The sequence below is a fragment of the Netta rufina genome (assembly GCF_964035555.1).
Source record: "Netta rufina genome assembly, chromosome: 1".
Lineage (NCBI taxonomy): Eukaryota > Metazoa > Chordata > Aves > Anseriformes > Anatidae > Netta > Netta rufina.
Window position 1 is genome coordinate 168,877,514 of NC_140123.1, and position 23,560 is coordinate 168,901,073.

Sequence of the window (23,560 nt, forward strand, 5' to 3'; positions counted from 1 at the left end):
ATGGAGAAAGAAAATGCTTCAGTGCTATGATTGGTCTCTGCTGAGAATTAACAGCCTGCTCTGCCTGAAATAAGGAAGCTTTGGAAATTCAAGCATGTAAAATGTATCCTCAGTGTGATGGCTGTATTTTTTTTCAATCACAGAAACTGTTAATCAAAATAAAAAATCCATAATTTTACTATGACTGACACATTCTTCACTGCAGGGAGAAACTCTTAAGAAAAATAACCAAAGCAAATTTTAATTGTGTAAATCCAACATCTCATTCTGTAAAGGTGAATTGGTGTTCAGTGCTTGCCTTTCATTTCTAATGCAGTAATTGTGTTATCTTGAGCACTGTAACTTGTCTTAGGAATTTAGCCAAAAACTTCTGGAATCTATTTTGAATGTTTTTTGAGAAAAGGTGGTAACAAAGCAGCATTTAAAATGCTTACATTTTCCTTTGGATTTGTTCTTTATTGCAGTGCAAGTAGATTGCACTGATTATCATTCTGGGAAAAAAACAATTAGTGAGACTCTCAGAGATCAGACGTCGTGAGGACTGAATGTGTTGAGCAAGGAGTTCATTTGAACTGGTTTTTCTTTTTCAGACACTGCAAATGGATGTAAACAAGCTGAATATCACATTGCTTCGGATATTTCGCCAGGGAGTGGCTGCAGCACTGGGACTGTTACCTCAGCAAGTTCATATCAACAGGCTCATTGTAAGTACCAAAAGGCTAGGTATAATAAAATTTACCTGGTTATTTAGAATGCTCTTAAATTTATTTTCCTTTCATTATGGAAAACTGCAATAAAATAGGACAGAAAAATACTTTGTTTTGATAGATTTTTTTCTGAACTGCACTACAGAAAAATAGATCTCCATTACAAAATGACTTACATTTTCTTTTGCAAGGAAGCCATTCATAGTTACAGTCTAGAGAAAAATTAAGTCAGATAAATCTCTTTTGTGTTTTATTCATATGCAGTTTTCTTATCCCTTGGTTTGCATTCCAGTGTAGTTCTTCATCACATTCATTAGAAGCTGCTTATTCCTTTTTTGTTTCTCAAAGGTTGAATCTTGCTCAAAAAATACATGTGATTCTGCCTTTCAAAGACATCTTCACAATTAATTCTCAGACTTTCCATTAGTAAAATAAATGTTTTCTCACAGTATTAATATTTACAGCTTGCTATTTAGCTATAACAACATATGCTTGGATGTGACCTTTTGGACTAAGGTATAATGTTTGCAAAAGATTACGAGAAATTTGTTTCCAGCAAAGACTTAAAAAAACAATTTTCATCATTTTTATTTTCTGTGGATGGTAAAGAGCATACATTCTTAAAACTGGTCTCTTTTTTCTGACAGTTTTTTAATGAAACAAGAAAAAAACACAACAATATCATGTGTGTATTGCCAGCCTTCCATTCACGTTGCACAGGAAAGCAGAGTTATGTTATTTTATTCAACCTGCAGGTTGAATATTAGAGAAGAAAGTTGACAGGCTCAGCATAAAAGTATTTCCTGCCTTGATAGCTTGATAGGATTGTATACATCAAAAAGGATTATAAAACGCCTTCAAATAATGTCTCTGTGAGAAAGGATCACACAAGATGCACAGTGGAAAAGATCAATAGGAATGCAATGCAGCCCTTTTCATGTTTGCAAGGGACGTCACTCATTCTTGACAAGTGACGCTGAATGTCTTTTGTCCCCTATATTAACCTGAATGAAAGACATATTCTGAGAAAAACACAATTACATGAGAAATGTTCCAGAGTTTGGGGTGTGTATTCAACACACCACGTCACTTGGTAGCCTTCTTACTAAGCTCTGTGGAAATCATCTAACTAAGCAGAAGAAAGATGCTGTTAATTTTCCTGCTGACTGATAGATTTTCACTTTCTTTTCTAATCTGTGATCCAAGGGAAGAGGTAGCAGCACTTTGCACCTGCATATACCTCAGAATACATGAAGTACTGTTAATTAATTAGTCTTCTCAACATCCATAAAGGGCTGCTATGACTTCTGTTTTTTAGCTATGTAGGTATAATACAAACTTTTGCCACATTTGCTCTTAAAATCACAGAGTCAAAATTCAGAAGAGAAAAATACAGCTTAGGAGGCATTATTCCCACCTTCCCATCCTTTTAACACGAACCAGTTCCTCTCATGGACACAAGCAAGCCGGGCATATCGAAATTCATCTCACCTCTCTTCAGCCCGGTCTTAGGTGCTCATGTAGGGTCTTTCTGAAGGCAATATAGAGAAGGGTAGTGAGAAGGAGAGGCATTGAGATCCCAGTTACTTTAGGGTGGATGCAATCATTCTCTGGAGATACCAGCCTCTGTCCACTGGCTTTGGAGGTAATTTAGATGATGGAAGGGAGGTAAGCTGATATGTAACAGCACACAGCGTGCCACAAGATATTAACTGGGCATGTCCAGCATCTTCTCAGTCTTTCCAGGAAATCCTCCTCCCATAAAGTCCTGTTAAGGCAGAGGATCTCCTAACAGAGCAGGCACAAAACACTGGGAATGCTGCACCCTCACCAGGGTTTGCTTTGTGCCTGCCACTTACACTGGGAACCGGCCACTTAGCCACACCAGAGACCACGTAAGGCTGCGGCCTCAGAATGGCTGCTTCAGTCTGACAAGAAATCCCTGACACTGCAGAGCTGTGGGGCTGTGTTCCCTCCTCATGGCCCCGCTGGGCTGAGCAGGCCTACTGAGCAACGCCAGCCCCACCAGTCTTGTTGAGCAGATGGACCCGTGGCACAAGTGAGAGCACACAGGGCAGGTTTAGGGTATGCATGTGAAAATGTCCCTTTCTATGCAGCACTAATTCTGAACGTAATGCGAGGCTTTTTAAGAATAGCAAAAGATGTCTTTTTTATGGTTCAGTGAAGATAACGATGTGCATTGAAGGCGAGGGGGAGAGCAGGATTAACCCAGTCTGATTTCTCCCCTTGCATACCAAACCCCAAATAACCAGAGCAGTGAAGTTCTTGCCTGTGCAGGCAGCAGCTCCATGCCTGCCTTGTGCATGTGGCACTACCCAGGTCTGGACTCTATATCACAGCCTCAGCCAGGTTGTGCACAGCCCTGGGGCACCCCCTTATCGTGGTTCATGCACACCAGCACTGAGCTCAGGTGCTGTTCTGGTTGTTGATAACCAAGCAGAGGAACCCTCTGGCAATTTTTCCTTTCACTGTCCTGCTGCAGAGCCAGCATCACTGACATCTCTAATACAGCACCACTTCATTGAGACCGGGTCAGGAATTAATGGCGGGGAGAATTAGGCATGCTCAGCCTACTCATTAAAAGTAACCAAAACTTTCATTTCATTGTGCTGTCTTAAGGAGTTACGCTGCAGTCAGCTGAAAGGGCATTATACTTCACTGTAGTGTGTGTTTGCAACATGTTGACGCCGGATTAGAAAGCAATGCCAAAATACCACGGCATTATACTAAGCATTCCTGTTTAAGGCCCAGCATCTAAAACAGGACTGCACTTCAGCTCGGATCAGACCTGTCAGCTAAAAACCCCGCTGGCTCTTTGCCCTTATCCCATGCATGGCTCCTCCCCTCCCCATGAGACACCGACCTGTCTTGTTCAGTGGTACTAGGCTCAGAAGAGGGGACCTTGTCAACAGTAAATGAGATAAAGCCCATCTACCCACATACGGTATTTTGCATTTTCTTGCACGGTCAGCTGGAATTTAAGGAGGCAGGGAAAATGTGCACTTTCCTCACAGAGCAGGTTGCAGCCTTTCTATTCCATGCATTCATTTCTGGACATATAGTTAAAATCTAGAGACAGAAGAGGTTATCTAATCTCAGAATTTTGTTATGATTTTGCCTTTTTTTATTATTATTTATTTTCCTAGGGGAAGAAGAACTGTGTGGAACTGTTTATTTCCCCAGTGAACAGAAAGCCAGGAATTTCTGATGCGCTCCCATCTGAAGAAGTGCTGCGTTCACTGAATATCAACATTTTGCATCAGAGCTTATCCCAGTTTGGAATAACAGAGGTCTCCCCTGAGGTTGGTTATCACTTTCTTCACCTGTAGTTTGTTAGGCAGTTTTTACAGCCCTAGTAGTTCTCAGGCTGAGGTTCTCATGAATGAGACAGGGAAGTACAAACTAAGATGGCATTACTGCTGTAAGACAATTACACAGCTAGTTCTGTTAAATTACCTTAATGGTGTTTTGTAAGGCTGTTTAAGAATTAGGATCCAGGTCCTCCTGCAGAAAAAAAAGAGAGGTTGTTTAAGAATCTTGAAGATGCTTTCAGTATGAAAAATAAAATATAAACACAGGGTCATTTTAGGGCAATTTTACATGCCCTACAGCAGCCTGACATTATGAAAATGAGATGCTTCTCAGGTTTTAGCTGTTTTCATACAAAACAAAGCCAAGTGATGTTGTCCAAAAGTCAGATCAGGTCTTTATATTGCTCAATGGCAGCTTGGACTAAGCTCCCTTTAGATTACAATTTCCTTTGCTACAGAAGCATATGATTGTGACAGTGGTGATAGATGCAATTATCTCTTCCAAGTATTTCAGGTACAAGTAACACTTCAGGTAGCTATGGGACAAGAACATACGTGAATAATAGATGAGTCAATAAATGTCATCAAGCTATGTACAGATGCTGGAGAAAAAACAATGCTGAACTCAAGATCTCATCTGTTAGATGGTAATCATGAGTGCTCAGGTATTTGAATTTTCTCTCTGAAAAAAGTGTACACCAACAGAGGGAATCTCATTGAAAAGGATGATTAGAATGAAAGTTGTGCAGCCTCTACTTCCTTCTAGTACTGTTGGAGAAACAAGAGGTTATTTTAATATTTCAGTTGCATGTAGATTATACTGCTAAGACCCCAATCCTGCAAAAATCTTGCAGCTTTACACTAGTAGGTATTCCTTTTGGGTCTTGATAATTTGTTTACGTGTGTAAGACTTCACAGAAAACAGCAGCTAAAAGACAACAATATATAATCTTTCCTTGCTCAACTACTAACCAGTAATTTACTCTTCAATCAACTTCATCTAAGAACAAATCTTTCCAATCAAAATAACAGCAAAGAAAATCAAAACAAGCAAACTTTTGAGGGGGGATATAGATACAGTTACTTTAAGACATAGCTTTGACACATTATTTTACCCACTTTGTGTGTTTATTCCTGAGCTATCAACCCTAATTAATTCATGAGCGAATAAACTGTAAGTCTTCCACTGATGTGAATCAGCGCTTCCCAACCAGTATCACACGTGCACTAGCAGTGTATCTGTGCAGAAAGGAAGCATTATCCTCATCTTCATAGGTGGGTGGCTGACGCAGAGGTATTAGGGCTGGATTTTGTCTCCAATTTTAGCTTTTTCATTATTAGCTGCATAAGACTTGAAAGTCTACCATTTCTCTGCAGTAAACTGAAAGAAAAAGATACCTCCAGCAGGCAGTTCAGCCCATCTTTGATGTACCTCCTCTGAGCTTGCTTGGTTGACTCTTTCCAGCAGGGCTTAGTGTAAACTAGACTCCCAGCTGGAAGGGGTTAATGGTAGGGGAGATTGCCATGTCCTAAGAAAATTTACCAAGGTAGTGTAGGAAAACCTGGGTAGAAAACTAAAGCTCTTTCCTAAAGTCTCAGCCCATGTGATACCATGAACAGTAAAACTCTCAGTGGATGTAGGTGACTGGCACTGCATTTCCATTCATTCCAGTAATAACTTTCCAATTCACGCTACTGATGCATTAATCATTGATGACTTTATTTTAAATTAATTACCTGTCTCAAAACTCATATTCTAGTTTCTTACTGTTGCTGGAAGAGACGATTTCCTATATATCTTAGCTGTAGGAACCACTAGAGTCCTTTCCTGCCTGGTCTAGAATGGGAAGGGTACCTGTGGGAACGTGAAAATTTAATTTAATGGAGTCATTGCCATTTCAAAGATCCAGGGCAATAGATCTTTTCATTTGTCCTTTCTCTTCCAAAGGCCTATTGTGGCTGTAGCATTTGATCTTTTATTATGATCTAAAATTTGTGTCTGCAGTGGAATTTAGGACTGTATTCTTATCCATAGCATGTCGCAGGGCTGGGAGCAGACTTCCCAATAACAAGCAGCTACTGAACTGTTTTTTCTTGATGGGACTAAATTCAATCACATATGCAGTCTCTGTGAGAATTCTAATGCCTTAAAATGGTGTTGAGGAAAAAAGAAAAAAAGAAAATACTATGCAGTTTCAGAGTTTAGTAGAGTAGAAAAGGACTTTGAAGTGGGTTTGGATAAAGAAGTAATTGAAATTACAGTAAGTAAAGCAGGGTTTACCATGCTTTGTGAGATAAACTAACTGCTAGCTGGAAGATGTGGCACTAAGGAGAAATCTGCATGGGAGAGTATATTCCAAAATTATGCAATCCCAAAATGTACAATTACAGCAGCCTCTATTAGGCTTCTATTGTTTGCCTTTGAAGTGTGTGATATTAACTGCTGCTAGAGAAGAAATCAAAGGAACCAGTCATGCACTTAAACCATACAGAAACCATAAGTCAGTGAGCTGGCTGGTGCATGAAGGGGAGCCTCCAGGCTGTCAGCGTTTCCATGAGATCACATCACTTCATCGCACACACATGCAAGGAGTGAATACCGGTGTGGAGAGAATGGTCATGAAACTGAAAGGTGACCTTGGCAAAAGCAAAATGTTGCATAGTTAGTATCTTTGAGGAGGCTTTGTCATAGGGAATATTAAGTGGCAGTTATCTAGTGTTTGAGGAGACCACTGACGTTCCTGCATATTTTCACTGAAGGGGAAGTGATTTCTCATCAGACCTTCCTGCCCTGCCTTAGCTAACTTAGTTAAATAGCTGAAAAAAGCAAAGCAACCCAGTATGAACTTCGATGAACCCTGCTTGATCTTTAAGGTTCAATCCTTAGCTCCCTGGAAGCTTTCCTCTGAGCCCTGAACTGCAGCTTGCCTTGCTTCCATGATCATTTCAGCCTAAGGAACTAGGTGGGATTACCTGATACAATTTAAGAATTCACCTTTTTTTCCCATGAAGACTTAATTTTCCTAGCAGCTCCTGAAATCTTGGTGGGGTGTTTCAGTCCCAGACTCCTTCAGGATAGTGTCTCTCTTGATATCACCAAGAGCTGGCTGCTCATTTTAATTGTTTGTAGAAATAATCCACTAGGTTTCCATAAAACCAGTATGAAAAGTAGATTCATAATGTCTGGGGTTTTAAGTCTATAACAAGTCATTGGTCTAAACACACTTGTTCCACTGTAGAGCAAAGCAGACCCTTCTGCAGGCACTCCTCAATGCGGCTAGCAATAGCAAGGGATTGTGTAGAATATACAATGTGATTCTTTCCCACCTTAAATGATGCCAAATTAAAACTGTTTAATGAACCTGGCTAATTCTGCCTAAATCACCTAACTGTGGGGACTTCTTAGGGAACGGAGACAGACACCAAGGATGATGGACGTGATGATGGCCATCCTCCCTGTAGCCAGGCTTGCTTTGGGACCTGGCAGGGCCTGAGCTACTGAAACTCCCCAGCCAGCCCACCTGCTCCTGTATTCCCCCTGCCTTTACCAGCTGTGCCTTTTCGCTGACTTTATCTTCCTGTCCTCTGATGACTGTTGTATACTCCCACTCCTCAAAAACCGGCTGCAAGCTGTAGTGGATTTGCAGGCAGGGAAAAGCTGAGTGCGAGAAATGTGGAGCAACATCAGTCAACTGAGACAGAGCACATTGCTGTGTGGGAGGCTCTGGGCCCATCACCATGGACAGAAGCACTCGCTCTCCCTTTTTTTTACTTTTTCCTCTGTGTTTGGCCATCCTGCGAGCTTGTTTCCTGGGTGTTAGCAATTTGCAGTGATCGTGGCAATTGCTGTCCCTCTTATCAGCTCTCTCTGAGATCCAGGAGCAAAGTTCTGACTTAGCAGCGCTAACATTTCAGAAAGCAATTTCTTATCAGGGAAACGAAATGACTCAGTTACTGGAGGTCACAGCCTCTTCTGTCATTAGGGAGCAGCTGAAGCAAGAATTCTGCTCTCCTCAATACTGCCCAGGTAGACCAGGGGAGAGATTTTTTTTGTTGGGTGAAGGTACTGCTTCAGTGTTTTAAAACAGTGCATTGCATGTGTTAAAGGCATAGCATAATTTTTCTTTTACTTTTTTTTTACAACATTTGTTAATATTCTTTGAACTTTAGATGAATCTGGAAAATATGTGTACCGAACACATGCACCATTAGACAGAAATCACAGAGATTAATTTGCTTAGGCTCAGTTATTTATATTGTCAAATATAAAAATATTTAAAAGGTTTTGTGACACTAATGAATTTTGGTTAATTAAATTCTTTTACCCATTGTGTCAAAAAAATCCTGTTAGCTCTTCATTTACTTTCCAGTGTATTTGCCCTTTCAGTGAAGAAGTACAAAAAAAAACCACCACAATCATTCACTTACAAAAGGTTGGCACACCCCGATCTCCTCCAGAACCTGCTTTTCTCCTAGATTTCCTCCTCACAGATCTGAAACACCAGCAAGGTGAGACAACCAGGGCTAGGCAGCCGGGCTATAGCCCACGGGGCAGTGCTGTGGCTGCTGTTTTTGCCCCAAGGAGCTCTCCGGGAGCAGCCGCGGCGCTGGGAGCACAGGGGAGCAACCTCTGTGCGCCGAGGCAGCAGGTCGCACCCATTGCTGCACCACCCTACAGCGGCTGTGTGGCATGGATGTCTAGGAACAGCTTTTGCATAAAGATTTGGCACGATTTCCAGCTCAGCTTTGCAAGCTGCGGTGTCTTAAGGTGTTGAACAGAAGCCTGACGCTTACAGCCCTTGTTAGCCCATGATACCTGTACTACTTACCAGCACAGCCTATGAAACACTGTGTAATTACACACACACACAAATACTCATATTAATTTTCCAAGCCTGTGTCTGTACTCTGGCAGAAGGGCGTGAAGGGTTTCCATTCAGGTCCCAGTGCTGTAGGAGCACAGGTCCCAGGAGCAGCCACTCATCTCTACACAAACTCTTTCCTCTGTGGGGGCACAGTGTCTGTCCCCCGAGAGGAAAGAAGGCCACCTTGCGATGGGGAGGTAACTCACTCATTAAACGAGAACTGTAATTGAGGGATAGGAACTGTCATAGGGAGCTTTGGTGGAGGAGAAACACCTGGACCTTGAAAATGGAGAATGGAAACCAGGATTTTAAAAATGTTGTTTTTTTTAACTCAGTCTGAGAACTATACCAAAAATACACAGTGAAAATAAAGAAAGGCAAATAGATGGAGAGGGGGAGAGCAATGTCTGCTGAACTTCTGTCGGGGAACCGCACAGCAGAAGGTTTCTGTTCTTGCAGGGATCCCTACTTTATTGTGAATAACGCATTGCTGTGAGGCTGAGGGCGCGTGTGCCCTGTTTCTGCTACCAAACTTGTATTTGGAAACAGTGATATTTTGGTAATCTAATAGCCTAAGCAGGTCACCGCACTGCAACAAGGCCAAGAATAAATGCTTTTACAATTATTATTGTTTTGTAATCTGCAGGAGTTCCCCAGGAGTTCTGCAAATTTCAGTGTGCACAGCTGTTTCAGAAACGCACTATCAGCAGGAACCCAAAGATAACGAGATTACTGGAAGCATAATCAGAATTACAGCTAGATGGATAACGAGATTACAGGAAACATAATCAGAGTTTTTTTTATTTATGTACATATACGCGGGTAGATACTGTAAAGGTAGCAGCATCAGGGTGTCTTGGCTGGCGCAGGCGAGCCAGCGAGTCACCTGTTCTCACTTCTGTGTAAAGTGCAAGCAGGTCAGAGGCTGGTGTGTGGGTGGTGGGGCAGGAGATAAGCAGCATGGAGAAATGGGCAGCGTGAGCAGTTTCCTCAGCCCACGCCAGAGCGCTGCCCTTTTGCCTGATCAGCCAGGTAGTTTCCAAGAAGGAGCACGAGCCCTGTTTGCCTAAACCGCAAACCAGGGCACTGGCTGCGTGGGAAGAGCTTTAAAGCGGTCACAAGGAAGATCTCAGACCCCCGTGTCGCACACGGGCAGGGTACTTAGCTAGGGTAGGTACTCAGAGTAAGTGCCATCGACTTGGGAATGTGAGCCCTGCCTGCTGGGGACGGTGATTAATGCCTGACGAGAGCTATTTAATCTGCACGCGCTACTGTGTAACTTTTTTTTTTTCCTCTTCCTCTTTCTTTTTTACTGCTTAAAAAAGAAAAATGTTTTGCAAGACCAGCGGGAAGCAGACAAAATCTGGAGCAAAGAAGGATTTTATGCAGTTGTCATATTTCTCAGCATCTTTGTCATTCTAGTAACTTGTTTAATGGTAAGTTTGCTTTTTTACCTTTTTTTGCTGTTCTTTACTTTGTGCTTTTCTCAGTTTTGAAGGATAGAGTAACATTCTTTACGTGAGAGGTGTTTCCTCAAAGCTGTTAAAAACTCAGCTAGAAGGTAACGAATGATTGGTCACTCTCATCGTGCTGAAGCCAAAGTTTGAAGAAAAATGTTTCTTGAGATATTCTGAGTCCAACTGAAGAATGTCTTTGAAGAAAGCTGAAGAAATAAACTGTGGGCTCTTGAGTCTGCAAAGTAACTCTACAGTGATGTGAGTGATGACTTCTCAACATTCTTACTAGGTCCCAGGATCCCTGAAGTCATGTTAGGCTACTGCATTTCGGTTCTGTTGGATAATAAAACAATACCACATTGATACACTCTTGGCAATGTACATTTGTTAGAAAGAGAGAGAGCACGTGTCTGTGTTCAGGCACTGAATATACAAATTTTAAACTGAAATGATTACTGAGTACACGAAGGAGTGATCGTGTCTTTGAACAGCTCTGACAGTCACACTGTGTGAGTTCAGTGGCCACGTTTCTGGGCACTGGGTGTAATTACAATATGCTGAATGTGCGACGTGCAATGGTCACACAGAACACAAACAAGGCTCCAGCACCACTGACTTCACAGGCTGTTTCGCTTTTTTTTTTTTTTTTTTTATCTTCTGTGGTGCATAAACCTATGGATTTACTGAATTCTGTGACAGTTCTCAGCATTTATGAATTCATAGCATCTTGGAGTGTTTTATACTATTTTGCTTTCAAACATACTTATTTTTCTGTAACCTAGATGGATTTCCCACTTACAACCTTAAGATGGAAAAAATATTCAAACTAAAAATCTAAAAGAGCATAAAATATATAATATAACCTTTTTAAAGCTTAAGAACTCTCCAAAATATTTGAAAATTACTTTTTTGCTCTTACAAAAATTGTTCTTTTATATAACTTCCTTCTAGTCATTTTCATTTCTCCTTGCCATCTCCCTCAAAGATAGCAAAGTAAATTTTTACTCAAAAGAGAAGAACACAGGATATTTTGTCCATTACTGACTTTAACTGGAAGGCTGTAGAGCATAGTGTCTGTCCTGGTCATGGTACTACATAACATTTCATTAATTATTTGGAAGATGTAGATAATATTGGGAACTGTAAACATTGTGGAGGATGCTATCAGAACTTAGAATATTCTTAGCAGAATGGGGAAAAGCTGTGAAGTAGCAAAAGTGCTGTTGGAAAAGAACCCCATTGTGTGCATAAATACAACGTAGGAACTGCCTGGTGAAGCAACAATTTTTAGGATGGGCTCCAGCAGTACAGCAGAGCCCATACTGAAGGGAATAAGTAACATCATGTTGTTGCAAAAATTGCAGTTCCTTCCCTGGGATGTACATGTATAAATTAGGTCACAATCTCTAAGATCTTCATGTTTGAGAATCGTGTTGAGAAAACTCAATATGAGAATGTGTTGAGTTTTCAAAGGCTGTGGTAAAGAAGAAGGTACTCCTCTGTCCACTAGGTATAGGACAAGAAGCAAATTTTTGAAAGAGTCACTCTGTCGCATCATTAGAAAGAACTTTGTAATCGTGTGGGTCACTAAGCCCTGGAGCGCATTGCCTGGGGAAGCCTGGGAGTTTTCATCAATTGAGGTTTTAGGCAAACATCTGTCAGGATGACTTTGAGTATAGCTGATCTGGAGTTAGGGCAGGGGGAAAGACTAGTAGATGCCTTGAGCTCCCTTCCAGCTGGGTTTACTGTGGTGCTGTGGTCCTTTCTGCAGGCATTCGCTTTTCTGTCCCCTCCTGGCTCCAATCTGCATCTTTATGTGTGCTACTCTTCAGACCATGTAAATGGGCACTGACTCAGATTTTGCTGGGACCCACTGAAAAGGAAGTATGTGAGATCTATAAGGCTAACAAACAGTGCACTTTGTTTTTCGTCCCACTTCACGTATTTGTGAAAAGCAGTCTCTTGGATCATTCAGCCCTAGTGTAAGGCATTGGAGCTGGTTCTGTGTGGCTCTGGCTGTTGTCCTCATATGAGACCACCCAAATGAGGCCTCTTTTTTAAAGTTCCAGGGTGGGCACCGGATTGCTTTTGGGTGGTTCTTCATAGTTTAAAGGGTCCAAAAGCAGAAAGCTGAGTCCGCATCCGCAGGTGACTTGGAAGTGTCCTTTAAAGCATGGAGTAGGAAGTGAATTAAGTGATGGTCAAGGTGATCATTGAGGATGATCAACAGTGCTTAGTGTAAGGCAGCTCAGTTGTCTGTGTCAATGCTTTGTTTTATGAAATTACTACAGAAATATTAAACCTGCAGCCTTGTCTCTTAACCAGGTTGTACAAATCACGACATTTCCCTGCACTGCAAGAGCACTGCGCATTAACAGCCTTCAGGCTTCTTAATACTTGGCTGGAATTTAACAAATATCTGGCCTCTATTACATAAAAATTTACAGTGCAGAGTATCGCTAGAGGGTGAGATACAGCAGCACGTAAGCTGAACTCAGACTTGCAGATTATACCTCTCTGGTCATTCTGCGTATTTACTTGGCCGGTCCTCGTTGCCACAGGATGAGCCTCGGGCATCCCAGGAGGGATTCATCCTACCAGCAGGCCAACGCACAGCTCACTGCTGCCCTCAGCAGCAGGACAGACCAGGGGCTCACTTCGGCTGGGAACATCGTGTGTCTTTTACAAAGTATGCCAAGCACAGGGCTAAGTTGGGATAACTCCTTTAAGTGCTCCTATGTGTGAAATAGGGCTCTATTTTTGCTTTACGTAGAGAAATAATTGAGCCATCTCTAAATGTAATAAATAACACAATATATGACAGTGGATTAAATTATTTGCTATCAATATTTCATACTAGTTTTATAATTTTGCCTGTTGTGATAAATCAATATATTTTCATATCCTTTCTCTTTCTTTTTGAAAATATAACCTCTATATATAAAAAACTCAAGTGGTCTGGAAGTATCATTTTCAGATTATGAAATACTTGTAGCTAGTTGAGATAAGAGAGGTTATAAATGTTGTTCTTTTTCCCACTTTAAAAAAAAATATCAAAAAGTAGGAATATTTTTTCATTTAAAATAATGAAAGGCATGGATTTTGTCTTGTCAACAAATTGTGAGAGTCTAAGTTTTATTACTGGCTCCAGTGCTTTATAAATTATGAACAGTTATTTGATGCTTTCGGGAGATAGTTACTTAAATTAGGAATATATTTCAGCTTCATGAATGTATTTTGGAAATAACAAGAAGAATATTGAATAACAAAAAATCAACATTTTAATATCCGATTTTTCACATGGCCTATCACTTGTTTCTAAACTTACAAGTTTCAGGATTCATAAAATGGTGCAGGGCTTCTGAGAGCAATTTGATTATAGGCTTTCTGCAGCTAACTAATATCAACCCACCAACTTCAGCTCTTTTTTTAACAGTTTAAAGATTTAAAGCAAAATTAAAGGTACACAGTTTAATCATACTGCAATAGTGTTTAAACAGTCTTGAAATTAACATTTTTGTGTATAAACTAGTCCCGGATTGTCTGAATTCTTTTATTCTCCTTCCATAAAGCCTTTTATAGTGCACTGAAATCAAGGTATCCAAGTGCCTCCCACTAATAGTTCATTAAACAACGTGACTAGCACATTGCTCTTTCATACCCTCCCCAGGGTTTGAGGGAAATTTTGCTAGTTGGTTTTCATCTCATGTGTACGCACACACAGAGCAGCCCAGCTCAGGCAGAGGTATGCACACGGCCGCATACACTTGTTGATAAGCACTCATTAGAGAAAACACTTTTAATTGGAGTGAACCACCTTAATTTCCTTGGTTTCGGCGAGATTTCGCTATGCAGCCCTGGGTGCCCTAAGTATCTGTAGGCAGATGAGTTTTCCTATCGCTTCTCCGCGTAACGGTTGCCAAGATCTTCATCCCAGACACCTAATTCTCTCTTTGGGATTGCTCATTCCTCTCTGAAGAGGAGTAAAAGGAGTATCCACTGGTAGTTTGAGTGGGTAGCCAGGAGGTTCTGGCAATGCTAGCATGTCAGCTTTCTCTTGCAGACCACTGAGTAGAAATGGAGAGTGCGTATCGTGCTGTCGGTACGCTGTCAGTCTTCCATGCAATCTGAGTCAAAGAGGACAGAGAAAAAGGAGTCATTTTTGTAAGAACTGAGGTTTCAAACCCCAAGTCTAATGCATGAAAAATGAAGAGATGACCCACCTTGTATGTCCTGGAAAACAGCACTTAATGTTGCTCAGTTGCTCCATGCTTCTTGATAATTTGCATACTTAATCTTCTGAGGTATCTGAACAAATCATTTCTTTTAGTTCAGGGGCTTTGCATCTGTTTTCACCTGTACTGACAGACATGTTTAATGTGACTTGAAATATGAGCCCAACTAAGTGCACTTTTCAGAGCTTGGCAACTGGATTGACCACTGTCTTTTTGTCCATTTGTTTTTGTGACTTTTACCTGGAATTCATTACAAAAAAACCAACAGGCCTAGACCACACTTTCTAAGGATCAAATGTGGTTCTTCACCTTTTTTTTTCAACTTCTGCCAGTGGGAGGCTGTCTTTTTTCTAGGTGCTAGTAATAGAGTATCAAAATGCATAGCAAATAATAGCAGTCCAGAGTTTCAGAGCCCATCCCCGTAATTTCCTGGGTCTCCAGGGGAAATAAAAAGAAAAAAAAAGAAGAAAAAACAAACAAAAAAAAATAAGTCAAAATACATCAGTGACAAGAAGGTATGGTTAATATTGTCATGACTGTGAATGTCTCAGCTATATATCTGAGAGATGAGACCAAAGTGATCACTGGGGCAAAAGAGGGTTAAAATATTTCAAATCCTCTTTTTATCTTTATTGATACCTGTGTCCTTGCTTCACAGCAGGGCTGTTTTTCTGCAAAATAGTGGCAAAGAGCAGCTTATCTTATCCGTGCAATTTAATTCTAAACTCTTCTGAATGAACAGATGGTTTATGTAGCTAAGTCTTGTTTAATGGGTGTATTGCTAATGACATTAGGTCAGTTCCCAGATAAACCTCTAATGCTAATCCTTGAAAAAACAAACCCATCAGATATATCCAATCTTCGCTGGAAAGCTCTGGAGTGGTAGATCTCCATGCAGTGCTAGCAGGGAAACAGCTGTCAAAAAATGCAGCAGAAAATAATGCTTTGGTCTAGGCTCTGTTTCTATGGCTTTGCAAAGCAGGATTCAATTAGAGTGCTTTATAGCAACAGATAAAGCAGAGTAGAAAGTATATAGGTATAAGCAGGCACCATCAAAGAGCTGTGTAAATGCCTTTCACCCACCTCCACACACAATACTTACAGTAGTACGACTGTCACAGAAGACACGATGGAAATTCTCTTAAGTTTCATGGTTTTTAGGCACATTTTTCAGGTTGCTCAACTACAGCTTGGAAATTATTTTTATGTTCCACCTCAAGAGCGATGTGATATGTTACACAAGTGTAACACAGGCTCCTTTGGAGTAACAGGACTGAGCACAATGTACTTGCCAGACCTTGCCAAGCCACCGCATGAGAACAGCCTTGTGGAGCTCAGGGGAAGAGGATCAGTACAACTTTCTGAAAAGCTTTTGCTACACATTTAGTATGTTCAGCTATCAATGTCTCACTAATTGTAAAACACACTTTTCTGAACTGACACAGATCCCTAAATAGCTTCACAGACCACATGTTGGTTCGGCTTTATTGCAGAAGGGGTTATGTTTATTTGAGGATATTGAGGAACATCCTTGGGTTCCTGAGGAGTATTTCACGGTGGTAGCAACCATTACAAAAGTGGCCTGGTAAAATTACCCTGTGCAACTATCAGTTCCATACAAAATGAGTAAAAGCTTTTAAGATCATCTGCTCTTAAACTGAAGTTGCTGTAGTTAGATCTGGATATATCATAAGTATTTATTTTATTTTGTGCCATTGTCACTCTTGTGTTAGAAACCTTATAAAATGTTCTACAACCACTTTATTTATCAGTGTTTCCTTATTCACAGTGACTTTTGTGACTACTTTCCATTCTGTGTTCTTTGTCCCTTTAATAATACAACCACTGGTATTACAAATAATTACTGGCTCACAACGAGAACTGTTAAAAACCCTACCGCCCACGTGTACTCACGGTGATTTATGTAATGGAAATATTTATCCTGCTGTGAGAAATGCCATGCAACACAACTTGTGGCTTAACTTCTAGGAATGAAAGCCACATTTAACGATCTTACTGTATTTGTGGTTTCTTTCTTACCTTGTTTACCAGGGAATTAAGACCAGACTTTCTGCTCTGTTCCAATAGGTTCTGTACAGACTAAAGGAGAAGATCCAGTTGTCACTGAGACAAGAGAAGGAAAAGAAGCAGGAGATCCACCTCGCACCGCTTCCCCTGCAGACATCTCAGTCCGAGTATAAGACCACCAACAGCATGGTCCAGCCTGAACAGGCTCCAAAGGTTGTCAATGTGGTAGTGGACCCTCAAGGCCAATGTGTTCCTGAGCTCAAACCTCCCCCGTGTGCCAGTCCATCTCCTTTCAGAATGAAACCTGTGGGGCTCCAGGAAAGGTAGGATGGTGCCCAGCACATTCAGAATTTATTCTGCTTTGTTATATTCATGTCGCTTGATTTCATATGGCAATTCTGTCAATTGACCGGAGAGGTCACTTTACAACATCTTAGAAGTGGGATTTTAGTGTTGTTAGTGTCTTATCTCATGAATTTCCTCCTTTCCTTTCCTTTCCTTTTCATATGAGCAATGAGAGAGAAGTTCGAGCTGAGATAACTGCAGTATCAGAATTCTCTTTGTGAATTTGTTTCTTCCCCTTTCCAACAATTACCACAAATATAATTTTTTTTGTCATTTTCCCTTGATTTTTGTGTGTTCTGATCCTGGAAATCCTGGCAGAGGGCACAGTGGCTGCTTACATTTTGTCAGCAAAGGACATTGGTGGTGTCAGGGAATCCCTAACACTTGGGAAACTTAGAAAGGAGAAATATTTATATCAAATAAATGCACCACTCTCATGCAGTGATTCCATTATCACCCTTAGATCATTTCTTCTTAAATACAGCTTTCCATGATGGTAGGGATACAGCCCAAGGTCTACAGACTTTACAAAAAAGAAAAAGAAGTGATTACTAATGAACGCAACCCTCATGGTCAGCTCCTTAGAAATACTTGTGCACCAGATATTGTGCAAAAACTCATTTCACCTTTAAAAAACTGGGCCAGTGTTCTTTTTATAAAACCAGTTCTTCTTCTCACAGGAGAATGCACACTGACATCTGTCTCTCCTCTGTTAGAAACCTATATAATTCCTTGCCTGATGGCTGCAGGCCGCTTTCATAAAGCATCAGTGCTCTGAGTAACTAACATAGCATGCAGCTGTGCAACTGAACTCTTCTGCCCCGGCACAGAAGATAAATGAAAGAACAGACACCATGCAAATGTGACAGGGAAAGCAGAATGGAAAAGGAGACCAAAGAGAGAGATCCCTCTGAGGACTCTCAGAGCTGAGATGTAGCTCTGATTCAGCTGGAACAATGGGATTTTGGTGACAGATTTTATCAATGGGTTTATGAACTACGGACACTGCTACGGGAGGGGGATTGAGGCTTCCATAAGTAAAAGATGCTGAAAGGCAGATCTGTCATAAAATATGTAGTCGTATCACAAAATGAGGAATGGGGGAAGCGAGTAAATATTTTTTGGTAGTTGCTTTCATTCCACAAGATCCTAGAAATAAAGCAGGCAGTACGGGATATGTGAGAGAAAACTACAGGGGATAGATTGTCTTCTCTTCCTCTGAAAAAGCATCTATTATCATATATATTTCTTCTATACTTACTGTATGCTGTACTGTGAACAAATTTACACAACTTGTGAAACACAGGAGCATTGGAGACAAAATATAATAATGCAGCAATACATTTTTCATCAGACATCATCTGACAACCAGGTATGAGGACAATTTTAAATCCCTTTCCACCTTCCTGCACACCAACAACCTTGCTTTAAGTAGCCTTGGGCCATTGTCATTACACCTGGCAGTGGTCTGTGTCCTGCAAAAAGCACACTGTGCAAAATGCTCTGCTCACAGCCCTTTTCTTATCGGTAAAGTGGGGTCAAGCCTGAAAGTCCCTTCCTGACCATAGCCATAGCTTGAGGGACCTCATTCAGTAGTGTTTCCTACCCTGGTTTTGTTTTCTGCCAGGGGAAGAAGCTCTTGATGGGCTTCTATGGGTACAGGGATTCGTTGACAAAGTCAGCACTGAGACTCCTTTGGCCAGTTGACTGCACAGAGGCTCCTGAGCAGTAGTTTTTAACTATTTGAACTGCCTCTTTTGATTTCTCGAGCGTGACCCGTGGTTATAAAATGCCTTTTATGGTCCAGGCTGGGCAAGCTGTCTTTCTTCAAAGAGAAATCAACAGACCGTCGGCCAAACCAGGGCGTGAGCCAGCTGCTGTGCCCAGCCTTTGAGATGGGAAGTTTCTGTCTCTCTGCTGGGGCAGGCAAGCCAGATGATACTTACGAGACAAGTATTATCTGGCTCATCTCCCTGCCCTGCACACGAGGTTCTGCTTCAGAGGGCACAACTAAATGCGAACCTGTGGTGGATCTGGGTACTCACAGAGCACACCTGAACCTTTCAGTTTTTAATAAGAATTGCATTGCCTGGTACAGAGGCAGGCAAATTGTTAATTGAGAGCTGTCCATAGGCAGTTCTGGGAGCACGTCCAGCTTCTCAAAATGCATTTTGCTCCTGACCACTCGAGCCAAGTCCACGGACATTTTTTCGCCGCGTATCTCTTTGAAGGGGCTCTCACTCAGCTGTTTATGTAAGACGCGGTTTCCCCGGCAGGTTATGCAACATTTGCATTATCGAATGCACGAGGTGCCACGCGGGATTTTTATGCCACACGCGGGTTAATGCCGCTGTGCAGCAGGCTGCTGCCCCGCTGCTGCCCGGGCCGGGGCGAGCCCGGAGCCCCGGGGCCGGTCCCGGCCGGGGGTGGCTGCGGAGCGGCGCTGCCCTTGGCCGGGGGAACAGCGACACCTACAGCGGGCGGGCGACACGGCAAGGCCATGGCGGTGCCGGCGGGACAGCGCTCGGCTGCCCCGCTGTGGGAGGCTGTGGGGTCTCTCGGGCAGCCCCCGGCTGGGGGAGGACCCACACGGGTCGCTGAGTCCAGCTCCTGGCCCCACACAGCAGCACCCAAACATCAGAGCCGGTGTCTGAGAGCCTTGTACAAATGATGCTTGGACTCCCTCAGGCTGTGACCACTGCCCTGGGGAGCTTTTCCCAGTGCCCGAGCACCCTCTGGGTGCAGAACCTTTCCCTAACCCCCAGCCTGACCCTCCCCTGTCCCAGCTCCATGCCGTCCCCTCGGTTCCTGTCGCTGTCCCCAGAGAGCAGAGCTCAGCGCCTGCCCCTCCGCTCCCCTCCTGAGGGAGCTGCAGGCTGCCATGAGGCCTCCCTTCAGCCTGCTCTGCTCGGGGCTGAGCAAACCAGGGGACCTCAGCTGCTCCTCACACATTTTGTCCTCTAGACCCTTCTGCATCTTTGCAGCCCTCCTTTGGACACCCTCTAATAGTTTTATGTTCTTCTCATGTGTGGCACCCAAACCCTACACGGTGCTGGAGGTGAGGCCGCCCAGCGCAGAGCAGAGCGGGACAATCCCTTCCCTCGCCCAGCTGGCAGTGCTGGGCCTGATGCACCCCAGGGTGATGTTGGCCTCCTGGCTGCCAGGGCACGCTGCTGGCTCGTCTTCAGCTTGCTGCCAACCAGAACCCCCAGATCCATTTCTGTGGGGCTGCCCTCCAGCCTTTCACTCCCCCTCCAGTCTGTACATAAAGTCAGGGCTGCCCCTTCCCAGGTGCCCAACCTGGGTAAGCTTCAGTAAACTCTGAAGACCTGATGGCAAATTGGCCAGCATTTTTTAGTTCAGCATTGGCTGAGAATGTGGCTGCATAGTCAGGACCACAACTGGGCCTGTGGCATCAGCAGATGAATTGCTGTCCTGAGCACAGCTCAAGGATGCTGGCCCGTGCTCGGCATGCAGTCAGGGAATTGATGAAGCAGTGGTGGCCAAAAGCGGATGATCAGGGAGAATTGAGAGGCTTGTTAGTGCAAAGAAGCATTGATTCCCTTTCTATCACTTAGAGACATAGGCCAAACGGGCAAAAGGCTTTCTTCCAAGTCTCATTGCATCCCCTGAATTGTTTGGTACAGAATGCTTAAAAGTTGCTCTCTTCTAGTGTTTTCACAATTGCTGCTCCTTTGCAGCAAAAACCTTTTCCATTGGCAACCCCCACGATGTTGTTCCTTACCAAAGGAGAAGGAGAGCTAATGTTTTTCTCCTGTGGGTGTCATCTGTGACAAACTGTCATATATCTTAGTGCTGATGCCTGAATTTAGGTTGTAAATTATCCTTTTCTCTTCCATGAGCATAACCATGAATGCTGCATCAGCACTTTTTTCTTCTTAGCCTTTCACATGTTTATATTAATTTTATATATATATGCATGTATATATATATATATATATGTATATATATATATTGTTTTTCCAGTAGAATAAGCCTTCATTTCATTCTGCTGGTTGGCCCAAAATTTATCTTGATGTGAATGGTTCCAGCCAAAATTAGAGTCTGGTGAAGTGGGATGTGATATTTAAAATTTCATTCTGACATGTCAGGCATTAAAAGTTCATAGTACAAGCAGTGAGTTGTTAAAACACAAGCACGGTGGGGATATAAATAAGTTACCACAACAGCATAGTGTTCACTTGTTTTACAAATAGATTTACGTTTTCCCCAGACAGTGCTGCTGGGTTTTAGTTACGGTATTATTTGCGACTAGGACAACTGTATTTCAGACAACTGGTGTACAACATTCTATTTTGTTCAGATAATTTAGTTACTGTCTAGCATGCAAAAATATATGGAAGGAAATAAAAGAAAATGTAGGAAATAGGTGCTCTGTTGTGTATATTAAAAAAAAACAAAAAAACAAACTGTGTTTTGGAAAGTCTTCTCCAGCATTAGTATTCTATCCTAGCCACAAGGACCTAAAACCGTGTCTATTAAATCTAAATAATCAATGGGAAAAATCACAGCACTGTTTTCTCGGTCTGTTACACACTTATTAGATAATGATTCTGTCTAAAAGGGAGAGCTCCTCGTGCTCATGTATCAGGATGCTAGGGGCATGCAAGACTCTCATTCAGACCATGTAATGCTTTATACTCAGTTCTTTGGGTTTAGTTTGGGGTTTGGGTTTTTTGTTGTTGGGTTTTGGTGGTGGTGTGTGTTTTTTTTTTCTGTGCAAATAAATACAAGAGAGTTGAGGAGGTAACAGAAGAAAGAAGTTTGCCAATTAGAACAAAACCCTGGCAGGTGCGTGAAATACTAACATATTTTAAAAATGTGAAATAAAAGAATTCTGTAGCTATGTGGGACCACTTCTGGGACACAGAAGAACTTAAGAGCCTCTGGGAAAGGGAAGGCAGGCAAAGCCAGCATGAGCAAAGCTCAGGGGCTTGAACTCTGATTGTGAGAGAACCACACGTGATGTTGCTTTTTCCCACAAAGAAGAGCAGTACTATAAAAATCTAAGCCACGGGTAATAGATTGCAAACAACGAGGTCTCCGTTATCATCCTGAAGAGGCCTGAAAGTTGATGGTTCTTCTCCAGTTTGAGCAAATGTTCTCTGGACATATAGTGAGAATAGGTAATCGTAACTATAATGAGAAAAAAAAATAAGTTAAAATAATGTGTATTGCAAAGCTGATACATGCTTGCACCTGTCTGCTTCCTTGTATTATGAGAAAATGAAATATTCTGATGGAAAAGAAAAACAGTACATAGTTAAGTAACCTAAACAAAATTAAAAAAAAAAAAAAAAAAGTGTTTGGAAACCCATACTAGTCTGTGAGACTAGTACACCAAAAGGTAAAGTTCCAATCAGGGGTGGTGTTTGGAAGAGGTACTTTTAAAATGAATTACTATATTAATGCTACTGTGTGCCAAATAAATACCCTGGTTCAGCTTAGTAAGAAATGTTGGAGAGAGGCTAAAAAAACTGATGTACTCTTCATTTCATTACTATAATGGCAGCTGCATCTCAGGCTACCACTGTTCAACCAAATCTCCTCTCTAGGAGATGAGAAAAAATTTCCAACAATTCTGTCTGGTTCTGTTCTGATTTTTAAATCACAGAGCCCTGTTGGTGCTGCAAATATAATTATGGTGCTGCTGATCTGCTATCTTTATACAAAACCGGCTATTGTGAGCGACCACTGCAAGTACTACTCAGAGGGTAGCACCTTGCAGTCGGAGGCCTGTAAACATGCCAGTTTTTGTAGTTTATGACACAAGCATGGGAACTTAATATATTTACAGGAAGGGGCCTTGAATTTCCTGGCTAAAATATACTAGCTTTGCATAGATTTGGAGGATAAATTTACCCTATTGTGTGGAGCTGAATATGCTTTCTGCATTCTTAATTTAAATCCTAGGGATTGTTTTCAGGAAAATGTCAGTGCAATTGTTCAAAGCACAGCTATGTGCCAGCACACAAGCAATAGCTGGAGAACAATTTTACACTGATATCCTATCAAAAGGAATTTGGAAAGCACCAGGGAGCAGTAAAGAGTTTGGAGGTGGGAGAAAGGAATTCTTGTGCTCCAGCCTGTCTCTGCCACCGACTCATTAGAGCACTTTGGACGTGCCACATAAACCTCCTCTGTCCAATGCATGGAGGCTGTCGGGCTGGCATGCCCATCTGAAGAGATGCAGCCCAGATGAGACCCTCAGCCTGAAGTACAGTAAAAGAACTACGTGCTACTATTTGCGCACACGGATTAAGAGGCGTGTGGAAAGAAACTCTCAGAAGTACCTAAAAATGCATTCTCTAATTTGGCAGACCCCTTAACTGTGTTGTGTCCAAGTGTGTTAGATGCAGTAATGAATTCAATGCACCAAGAAGTGTTTGCTAGCACCGAGGCCAAGCAGCAGAGATTAGTCCGTGTCCATGCTGCCAAACTCCCTCTACCTCCAAACGAGCAGGGGCTGGATGCTGACTGCCCGCTGAAAATGCTTTGTGTATGTGCTAGCTCCCAAACTATGCCAGGGAATTAATTGTTTTGGAGAACTCCTGTTGGCAGAGGCTAAAA

General features: G+C 42.1%; 1 protein-coding gene across 1 annotated transcript in view; it reads left to right on the forward strand.

Moving 5' to 3' along the window:
* PTPRR (protein tyrosine phosphatase receptor type R) overlaps positions 1-23,560 on the forward strand; it is a gene marked incomplete at its 3' end in the record, with an annotated part of 141,724 nt that overhangs the window by 71,004 nt on the left and 47,160 nt on the right. The window contains exons 3-6 of the mRNA XM_084302340.1: positions 591-704; positions 3,875-4,030; positions 10,230-10,340; positions 16,685-16,947. Coding sequence (XP_084158466.1) covers positions 591-704; positions 3,875-4,030; positions 10,230-10,340; positions 16,685-16,947 — 644 coding nt within the window. The remainder of the gene's footprint in view (positions 1-590; positions 705-3,874; positions 4,031-10,229; positions 10,341-16,684; positions 16,948-23,560) is intronic.